The sequence below is a fragment of the Vanacampus margaritifer genome, chromosome 10 (genome assembly GCF_051991255.1).
Source record: "Vanacampus margaritifer isolate UIUO_Vmar chromosome 10, RoL_Vmar_1.0, whole genome shotgun sequence".
NCBI classification, from domain to species: domain Eukaryota; kingdom Metazoa; phylum Chordata; class Actinopteri; order Syngnathiformes; family Syngnathidae; genus Vanacampus; species Vanacampus margaritifer.
This window is the reverse complement of record NC_135441.1, coordinates 9,461,386-9,472,063: the sequence shown is the minus strand read 5'-3', so window position 1 is coordinate 9,472,063 and position 10,678 is coordinate 9,461,386. Positions and strand designations below refer to the sequence as shown.

At 40.4% G+C, this 10,678-nt stretch overlaps 1 protein-coding gene across 2 annotated transcripts; it reads right to left on the bottom strand.

The window, feature by feature from the left end:
* Positions 1-837: 837 nt before the first annotated feature.
* LOC144059188 (progesterone receptor-like) lies at positions 838-9,845 on the bottom strand. Of its 2 annotated transcripts, XM_077578123.1 has the most exons (10): positions 8,708-9,845; positions 7,497-7,633; positions 7,168-7,284; positions 6,762-6,866; positions 6,475-6,681; positions 5,567-5,711; positions 4,335-4,465; positions 4,072-4,223; positions 3,695-3,801; positions 1,646-1,789 (listed from the first exon to the last, which is right to left on the bottom strand). In XM_077578123.1, exons 1-10 carry the CDS (start codon positions 9,541-9,543, stop codon positions 1,783-1,785), a joined length of 1,944 nt encoding a protein of 647 aa, XP_077434249.1. In that variant the 5' UTR covers positions 9,544-9,845; the 3' UTR covers positions 1,646-1,782. The 2 variants fall into 2 exon arrangements, with proteins under 2 accessions (XP_077434248.1, XP_077434249.1); XM_077578122.1 differs by lacking the exon at positions 3,695-3,801 and having other exon boundaries at positions 838-1,789.
* Positions 9,846-10,678: the final 833 nt, after the last annotated feature.

Here is a 10,678-nt window from a genome sequence, read left to right as displayed (position 1 = left end):
AGCAAGGAATAGATTCACAAACAAGCAAGCAATGTCCTTCACATCAGACTTTCCAATGGATGTAATAGGAAGGAAGATGCTGAAGTAACTCGCTTGCACTGACATTGATTTTAACCCCCCCCCCCCCCCCCTTTTTTTTTTTTTTTTTAATTACGGTACTTACCTTTGGTAATTTGCAACTCTTCTGACTGGTTTCCATTAGCTATATATTATATTTACTGTCTGTCACAATGTGATTGACACTTGTCATAGGACAGACAACGCAACGGCAGAAGTGAATACGTGTCCAGTTACATTTCAAAGCAAATGTCAATGTATCCAACAGATGGCGACCAAACAGACAAGTCCCATACGGCCCATGCATTTCCAGCAGCCGCCACTAGATGGAAGTAAAATCACAGATACAGAAGATGAAACATTGACCACCCGGCCCACATGAACATCAAATACAAGTAAAAGTAAAACGGAGCTTCCATTGTAAAGACTTTCAGTAAAATGTTGGAGTGTAATTGAGACTGTTAATTTCTTACGTGAACAATATGATGATTTCCCCCAATGTATATAGTGATCCTTCTGCTCTTTGTTTGTATAACAAATAGTAGAAATACAACACAGTATAGTGCAAAGGTCTTGGGGTAGTATTAGATTTGTTGTTGAACAATGCTAAAGTCATATTATATCCTTACTAATGAAATGAAGCCCCATACAATGCCATTGCTATCATAAGGCTTTCGTACTATGTTCTATTGTTTTACTAGGTCACAAAAGTAAAACAAAAAAGCTAGTTGTAGCATCAGACTGCACAGCTTCTCGACCTCTGTGCCACCAAACACACACTTTTGTGATGCAATTTTTATTACATGTCACTGAATAACAGGTTCTACGTTGGACGTTTACATCTCAGCATCCTACCTCACAATCAGAAGCTACAATGAGTACATGGTGATTCACAACAAAGCACTTGCAAAGGACACTTTAAGAAAGCTCACTTGTAGAAAAATTCCAACAGTGGAAAAGTCAAATTAAAATAAAAAAATAGCAAAATTTAAAGTATACTTAGCCAACTACTAGTCAGTGTGGGCTGCTTTTGTTTTTTTCTCAATTTACCATCAAAATTGTACAAATATATGGACAGAACATTGCTTTTAGAAAGGTTTTAAAAAGCAGTTAGCCTCACTGCATGTATGCTGATCTATAACCCTCAGTCATAAACATAAAGGTGCACATAGTTTAAAAAAAGAAGAAGCTGGGAATAAAAAAGCTAGTGCATAAAGCAGTGCATACAGATGAGTTAACTCTGCAAACAGTATCTTCCAGTTACCAATTTACCCCTCAAAATGAATGATTGTGTTTGCCATGGTAGGCCACAGAAACATTTGGTGCATTTGACACAGAACAGGCAGAAAGAAGAACATAGTAGATGTAATTAGATTACATTAGACAGAAAAAAAGGAGCTTGATTCCCTGTTTTCATCCAGATGTGGTACCTCAGACAATCTGACATCCAATCCATCATCCATTGGGCAACAGCAGGCCCATCATTCTTGACATTTTTACCACAACTGTTCAAAGGAGGGTGTGGCATGTCTCAAGTGACATATAGCACAATCAAAGAGGCTTTGCTCTAGGGGGAATTATGGAATAAGATGGGTTTGACCATGCCTGAGAGGATCCTTGGCACATGGACGCTTACAATCTCCGCGATCATCTCCGGGAAGTTGACGCGAGTCTGCAGGGACTGAGCTTCAATGAAAAGCTCATAAGTGAATTGATGCAACTTCTTCACAATCTGCACAAGGAAAGGCAAAGAATGACAATCATTAAATGCGCTCAAGACTTGAGAATGAAGCCTGTGTTGTGACGTATGGTTTGGAAAAGGTGACTAAAAGAGAACTTTAAAGTTGTGATCAATCCGGTTCCATTGCCTTGCACTGCGCTGTCTACCAGACATTGCGGTATTTATAATCCAGTTAATTAGACTCACTCGACGAGATGTGCAGACAATGACATCTTTGAGCCTCTAGGGATAAACTTAAAATAAAAGACGGAAGGCATTCATCATACACTGACAGGGCGGGGGGCTACAGTAGACAGCCCTCTCTGTTCTTCAAGGTAAAGATGACAAAGGTATACAATAGATGTTTGTCTACGATGTCTTTTTGTTTTTAACCTTTTCCTGGTAATTCTGTAGTTAAAAATGAGTTGAGTTGATCATTCAAATGTTTTTTTAATAACTTTGGAATAGTACTAAAACTCAAGTTATACAGAACATTTGACTTACTTCACTACTGTATTACTAATAATAGCAATACATTTGTTTACTATGATATTTGCCAGTACATCTCAAATTAATACGATGACTATCACTACCATATTTTAGTTTTTTATATTGTGTATCTGGCTTGTTTGTGTTTAGACCTCCAGTCTGTTATAAAGCAATTAACTAACTAACAACAACAATAATATAATTATAGTAGGAATATTAATAATTCAATCCTATAATATGTAGACCACAGAAGCAATTTTTCCTTTTCCCCATCACAATTGCTTTTTAGTTTGACGAGTACTTTATTGAAATATTGATCATTTACGCCCTCTAGTGGTGACATCTTCACCAAAACTTTTATTCTTTTCTCCAGCTGTATTAATAATAATAATAATAATCATAATAATAATAATAATAATAATAATAAAACTAAATTACTGACTTACGTTAACTGTAAGCGTAATTAGGTAAAAGAGAAATAATAGATCAATGAGAAATCCATCCATTTTCGATTACCTTTATTCTCATTAGGGTCTTGGATGAGCTTTCGGCCTATCCCAGCTGACTATAGGTGAGTGTGCACCTTGGACTGGTTGCCAGCCAGATGTAGTATATCTTCATATATCAATATTTGACAATGATATGTACCTAAATATAAACTAACATACTAAGACTCCAAATGGTAAGGGTAATTTTGTATGGTTTCTGGTGACATCACACATAAGTTTGCAATAGCAACCATTTTTTTAAGTTTTAAAATTATATTAAAATGAAATTACAGAACCACAAGCTTCAGAGAAAGATAAATATGAACAGACTTGATTACACAACCACATTTTGCAACTAAAGGCCTATTCCTGATTCTTACTGGGACATTTTTGGGAATTGCTTTTAAAAAAATGATTTTTGTTTTTTTTTGTACCCAAAAACATTATCTTTACCGATCTAAAAAAAACAAACAATACAGTATTTTTGATAGCCTACTTGGTAGATACTACATAAATAAGGTACACAATACAAACCTCTTATGTAAGAAATTCTCAACATGTGCAGGGCTCCAGAATGCCTCTAAATGGTGGCCTTTTGCCTCTAAAATTTGAGACCGTCCAACTAAAATGTTCATACATCATACAATTTTCCATAAACCTTTGATAATACTTGTAATTATTTATTAAGGTATGATGTTTATAAAAAAAATTATGTTCAATACATTTTAATCAGAGCATTAAGTGGTTCGTTTATCTTATTATAATTAAGTGTGATGTTACTGTTCAAAATGCACATGCTTTAGTGCTAATCATTATGATGGTAGTTAGTGAGCTAAGAATTTTTTTACGGTGGTACTTTGTGTAAATAGTTTGATAACCACTGCAGAAGTGCATTCAATTTTGTAGACCACTTAATTTTCTACTGTGTGTGCAGCTGTACCTTATGAAGAGGTCAGTCAAGTTATACTTGATCTTGCTGCATAAGCAGAATAGAAAAGTCAAACTTGGAGTCACATGAACCGTTGGCGGTTGCTGGCGGGAGAATTTCTTCACCACGTGGGGCAGTTTTCCAACATACAAGGAGGAGAAATTACAAGCCGAGAGGTTTTGTTAAAGTCTGGATGTCATTGAACGAGGGGTAGGTAATGAAGCGAAGTCTGGATATTAGGGATAAGTGGCTGCCAATGTCAAAACTTTGATCTAAACAATTTTGCACTAAAGCGACTCCGTGACACAAACTCCAGTGGCATTTATACACCAGTTCAAAGTCAGAGTATGGTGCGTTTGGTGTGTAAAGTGGTGTTTGCGTTGTATTACCGCTTGGAGGTAATCCAGCAGCTGCGTTAGCTGAAACAGCCTCTGTGTTCGGTTGCTCTCCCCACGTTGGCTGGCCAAGCGGTCCAGTTCCTTGATGTAGGAGGTCCGCAGATCATCAAAGCAACGCTGGTTCTTTAGGCCTTCCACTGGCACTGAAAACACAACAACTCAATAACTCTGACGTCCTTTGAGTCGATTCTCTTAGGAATCATTTCATATGCTGACTTGACATTTTCTTGTTTCTATTTCAGACTTGGACTCACTGACGCTGAAGAGGACCAGTGCCTTCATGCATAAGAACTCCTCTTGGGTGACCTTCAGCACACTGAACCGTTGGGACAGAATCTTCATTCGCACACAGTGCTCATACATACTGGAGATATGCATCCGCTGGCTACATAGAAAGAATAAAAATAATAATAATGCAGGATCAGAACAGGGAGCACAAGATGTGAGAAAAGAAGATTTGCAATGGGTCAGGTAGAGAGAAGTAGAAAAAAATGAGGAGAGTTAAAAGAACAGCAGAAAAAATATGTGAGATAGATGAGCGAGATGGATAATGGAAAGCGAGAACGACAGACAGGGAGAGAAAAATAGAGCTCGGAATCGGGGGCAGGCTATCCATTACCATGCAGGTCAGAGGAAGCCCAAAAGAGTGGCACGAGCACACTCACTGGTGAAGGCTGCTTGTGGCGGGCTTACGGCCAAACGTGCTTTCAACACTCTCAGACTATTTAATGAATTACAACTTACACAGGTTGTTCAATGCATGATGATTATGTTCAGAAAGTAAAATACACAATAGAGGTAAAACTGTCATTGAGTAGAAATTCAAGATGACACTGTGCAAGAAAAGAAACCAAATTCTCTGTGCACTTATGCAGGTTTTAAAAAGATGTAACACATCTAATCATTGGAGGTGATCTCTCTGCAGCCACATTTAAAAGACCAAACTTGTTCAATGTCCATCCATTATCTGCTTATTTAAAAAAAGTCGGCTTAATTATTTCACCCTCTGTAGCCTTGTGAGCTCCTAAAAAAGGATGGAAGTGAAAAGACATCTGCTTTGCACAATTATAGACCAAAAAGATTGGGTTTTTTTCAGAGCCAATATCGATACGTTGTTGCCAAAGATGACAAGATATTTGGAGCCAATATTTACTTCCACTGAAAGAGAAAATATGAACAACTTTTCAGATTTGCAAAATGTTTTTTTTTTATTCTAACAAAAAGTTCAGGAATCTCTCAGGGTCATCAAATTGACACCTCGTCAGCTGTCAGATTTATAAATTTAAAAAATGAAAATGCCGCTATTTGTCAAAATGCTGAATATCAGCGCCAGTAATTGATCCATGGAAAGAATAAAAAGAAAAAAAATCTATGTATCCCTAGTTTGCACCAAGCAAAACTTCTTCCTAAACTGTACCTGGTTACACAAAATTCCAATCAAACATTCTGCAACAAAACTGTGCAATGCGTAGTCACCCTGACTTACTCATTGAAAACAAGGTCTGGAGCAAAGTAGAGCATGGAGCAGTTGGTTTGGGTGTAGGACCTCCAACCCAGAGCGAACACCATCACCCCCATCCAGGACAACTGAATGACTGTCATCTGATCATCCATGTGTAAGTTGCGGAAGCCTGTAAAAACAAACACACACACACACACACACACACACACAAACTTAAATCTATTACATTTCTTGTTTTAACAATGCTCTAATGGCCACATATTATTATATTGGACTCAGCAGAACACGACTGTTAACACATTTTTTTTAAATGTGGAGAATACAATTCTGTAGCTTACTTGCCAGTTTAGAAAAGACTGTGGAATTATAATTGTGGGATTTTCTGAAATGTTATACACATTCTATGTAAAAAAAAAAAAACACACACACAATTTACAAAAAAATAAGATATGTCCTTATTTTTGACAACTCATTTGATACAGTAAATAAAGTGTGTCTTTTCATTGTAAACACAACATTGTCATGGGTGACCCCAAACATCTGAACGGTAGTGTATGCTTTTTTTTTTTTTTTAATGTGGGAGAAAACTAGTACTGCATGAGAGAGCATACAAACTTCTTATAAACTGAGATTCAAACCCAGAATCTGTCAAATGTGAGGCAGAAGTGCTAACTGCTACTATACTGTGCTGCATAGGCAGTTTTGAACAATGCTAAATATTATTTAATTTATTTATTTATATATATAATATTAATATTATATATATAAACTGTTATGTGTAATCCAATGCCCTCCTGTGGCATTCTTGACTTAGATATGAACACATCACCCTCTAGTGGTGACTATTTGAAGCGCTGGATAGGTTTGTAGAATGGCAACAACCCTTCATATTATTTTTTCTGGCTAAAATATTTTAAAATGCGGTAAATTACCTGGTATCCCCTTGGCCCATCGGACAACTGTGACGAGTTGTCTCTCCCCAAGCTCATTGAGACTGGTTAGCAGGGAGGCGGCACTATCTGGAAGGGCAGGGTCGTGTCCCGCATTGACGACGGCAGGCTCAATGGCCTGAAGGACAGTGAGCAGGGATATGCGGGTGCGTACAGTTGGAGGGATGCTTACAACCACACCCTGCGAAGCTGGAAAAGGGAAACCATGCAGCAGTAGCAGACAGAAAAGCAAAAAAGAAGATCACATGGGTAAATGTGACGATAAGCACCTCGAGCCCCAGCAACGGCATCTCTTGCTTCCACGTGCCCCCAGGCGGCTGCAGGTTGCTGCTCTTCCCCGCTCGTCGACTGGCCGACTCCCTTCAGTCGCCGACCTACGAGAGAAAGAGGTATTGAGTTGAGTTTCTTGATCCGGCTGCTCAATAAATAGCTTGCAAAATGGCAGACTTTCAGACACAGACCCGTTCGTTATTACAACCATGTGGGAAGGTTCATCGTCATTGGCTGCTGGGAAGCAACAACAATAAAAAAAAAAACACTTTTGGACTATGCTGAAACACATTTGTTCCACTGTATTCCAGCTAGAACATTTTATTGGTCATTTCTGATCCAACGCATGTAAAGTACTGCATGTGTGCTGACCCTGACGGCACACACACACACACTTGGTCTCACCTTTGAGGCTCATTCCTGACATGTAGCACCGCTTCAGGCGACATGAGGCGCAGTTTTTCCGCCTCAGCTTATCAATAGTGCAGTCGTTGCGGCTGGCACACAGGTGGTTCTGTTTACCTGACAAAGGGGGCGCAGATGTTAAATTTCGAGTTCACCAATGGCCTTGCTTCCACCACAAGCAACAATATATGGATATTGGCTGATAAGAAGTAGCTGGCACTCGTAATTTCAGATCGTTGTGCCCTGGTGAGCTACGAGAGTGAGTGGGTGTAAGAAACAGAAGATGCGGATGAATAATTGTGTATGTGTGCTGTCCGTGTCACACTTACCAGCGGCGGCCCTCTTGAAGAATACTTTGCAGCTACCACAGGTGACTGCTCCATAGTGACAACCGGAAGCATCATCCCCACACACCTGACACACCCGCCGATCTGACAGGAACACAGCTGGAAACACGTCTTCTGGCCTGAACACACACACGATTTTGATTTTGGTCGACCTTTACCAAGATTTCATCCGCCCATCTACAGTACTGTGATTAGAACGAAAGATACCCCTCTGTTATTATTGTTGTGCTTGAAAGCATAGCAGCTTTGGGGACTTCAAACTAAATTAATTAAGCAGCAAAATCCACCTGTTTTTATCCATCTCAGGGACGGCCATTTTGCCACTTACTGTGGAATGAAAATAACGTCATCAAAGTTGCTCAGTAATGACATATCAAAGCTCATCTTGTAAACGTCACATGACAAAACAAAATACAGGTGAGCCATGGTTGGTTATTACCTGAGCAACTGTGACGCCATTACCAATTGACAGCAATTGACAAAATGGCTGCCTCCTGAGATGAATAAAAACAGGTGGATTTTGCTGCTTAATTCATATTCCACAAACTCCGCCATATTTAGACTAGTGAAGGCACAAAGAACAGATTATTGTAAAGAATATTTCTGCATTGACTTCCCCGGGATCAGCACAGCAGCAGGTGCTGTATCTCATGTTTACATGACCACTGATATTAACCTGTTTTGCACAAAGAGCACTGCAAAAGTTAAGGAAGGGGTGAGCTTTGAGCAGGCGCACAACAGGGCCAAGGCTGAGAGCTGCATATGGTGTTGTGACACAAATTGTGTAATACTGATAGGCGGCTGAACTCAGTTAAACAGATTTCCTAGATATTTGTGTGTGTGCGACGCGCGTGCAATGTGGCACTGTGCAACCCTGGTGAATTTCATATTCATATAGTTGTCCTGCACGACATAGCAACATACAATACGAGCAATGACTGAATAGAACAAAGGAAAAAAGTTCAAAAGGACAAACTCATACAAAGGCTCTCATTAAGACCAACTGTGAAGCTTGGCAGGCCAAAACAGTCACCAGACGAGCAGCTAAAATTTTCCCTTTTGTTTCTCAGTTGAAGAAAGGAGAATGAATGAAAGAATGAATGGTAGAAAAGGATTCCTGCAGGATTGCCCTCCCATGAGTTGACACCAAACAAAAGAATTTCAAACCAATTATTGCATTGCACTGTTTTTACCTGATGCCCCTCTCCGTGCACTCCATCCACGTTGGTGGTTCGGTCTTGATTGACGGATAAGTAGGTTGCCCCTGAAAAGGTTCACTTTGGTAACTTTCCACTTGGCCGTAGCCTTGTGCCGTCGTTGCTGCGGCTCGCATGCCTCCTTGACTCTGCTCACATTTGTTGTGCCAGCCACAGCGGCATTCTTGCAAGGAACCGACACTGGCTTGTCCACAGTTACAATATTCGCACTCCAAATGATGCCCACCTGATGCAGCACAACTCGGCTGGCCGTATGCGCGCTCATTTGCGCGCAACACTCTGCTGTCTCGGTGCAAGTTCGGGTTCTCAGCGTAGGCACTGGCAGAGTAGATTTGTGATGCAAAGAGATGGTCCATTTGGGAGGGCGGTTCCATGGGCGAGTTTGCAAACAAGTTGGACTCCTTGCTCACGAACGTGGAAATCACCGAACCGCGCGCCACAGTCTCCCCGCCGCTCGCTTCGCCCGACCTCAGCAGGTCCATGCAGCTCACCTGGTGGATTCCGTGGCACACGTCTCCGAACTCGTCCCGTCTCGGGTCGGCGTTGCGCCGTGAGTCCATATTCCGAGCCGCGCCGAACTCCGCTACTGGCCGGGAACGCTGACCCACAGCTGACTCAGCAAAAGTGGAACCGGCGGCATGGGTTGCGTTGCCGTTCGGCGGTGACGACAAGGCGTCCAAGCCCAGGGACACAGACACGGCCCTGCTGAGCTCGGCAGTGGTCGGACATGCACAGGTGTCGAAGCGATCTCGCTCGTTTCTTGCAGAGTTGTCTGGCTCGTCCAAGTCTAACAAAGTGGTGCGAAAATCCATTCCGAGCACAGGCGTCGGTCGTCCTCGATTCAGCAGTGTTCGAGCTCTCAACAAATTAAGCTAGTAAACGCCTCCCAATGAGTCTGTGGTCGTGTCAGGGGGAAGGAAGTCCAGATGAGCCGCCGACGTAGCTCAGCTCTCGACAGGAAAGAAGGGACGTCCTGACGATCGAATACGCGGGTTGGCCAACTTTTTTCTCTCCTTTTCCTCCTCCTTGTTTTTTGATACAACAAATCCTGCCGCGCACAATATGCCAAACTATAATCGACTGCAAAACTCGCCCAGCACAACTTTGCAGGCGTTCACGTGGACAGTAACAAATAATAACCCCAAATATACAATTAATCCGTTATTTGTCAGCCAGTGACGTACCGAGATCTCGCGAGAGAGAGAGAGAGAGAGGGAGAGAGGTAAGAGGAAAAAAAAACGCTTTGAAAAGAAAGTGCTGCGCCCGACAGCAACACTGTTATAATAAAACACATCACTAATTGTACATAACTTCTCTATCAATTCGCAGTTTCGAGCCAAAGGCACGAACTTAACATTGCTTTTTTTTTTTAAATGCCATGGAACACCACAAATAGAAAATCTCATTACAAAAAATAAAGAGGATACATGCTAATTGCCGTCTAGTAATCGAAAATTTTATTGTTCTGCCTCACTATTATTATTATTGTTGTTCTCATTATCAAGATATTCATTGTTTATTTTACGTTTGTTTTTATTGTTTTGTCTTGTTTTTATATTCGTTTGTGGTGTGCATGTTTATTGAAAACGAAATGATACATCATAAAGGGTTTAATATCCCTATCCCATTTTCATTCACATACAATAGGCCCTATACTGTGGCTAGATTGTGATGGTAATCACTTTTCAGTAAAATGCTAAAAAAGGATGATAATTGATTAAAGTTATCATATTTGCATCTATAAATGCATGACCCAAAGAAAAACAATCATATGACAATCAGCTTTTTAATTCAAAGCAATAGCCAAGTGAAGCAAGCATTCAAAACCTGCACACATTTCAGATTGTTTCTGTGCAGAATTAGACCTAACAAAACAACAACAACAAATAAGAAATAAAATAATAATAATAGTAATAAGAAGAAGAAGAAGAAGATTTGATTTTGAAA

Coding starts and splice junctions, on each gene's coding strand:
- LOC144059188 (XM_077578122.1), bottom strand. CDS start 9,543: ATGGATTTTCGCACCACTTTGTTAGACTTGGACGAGCCAGACAACTCT. Junction 7,634..8,707: donor TGCACGGAGAGGGGCATCAG/GTAAAAACAGTG, acceptor GTGTGTGTTCAG/GCCAGAAGACGTGTTTCCAG. Junction 7,285..7,496: donor CTTCAAGAGGGCCGCCGCTG/GTAAGTGTGACA, acceptor CCCCTTTGTCAG/GTAAACAGAACCACCTGTGT.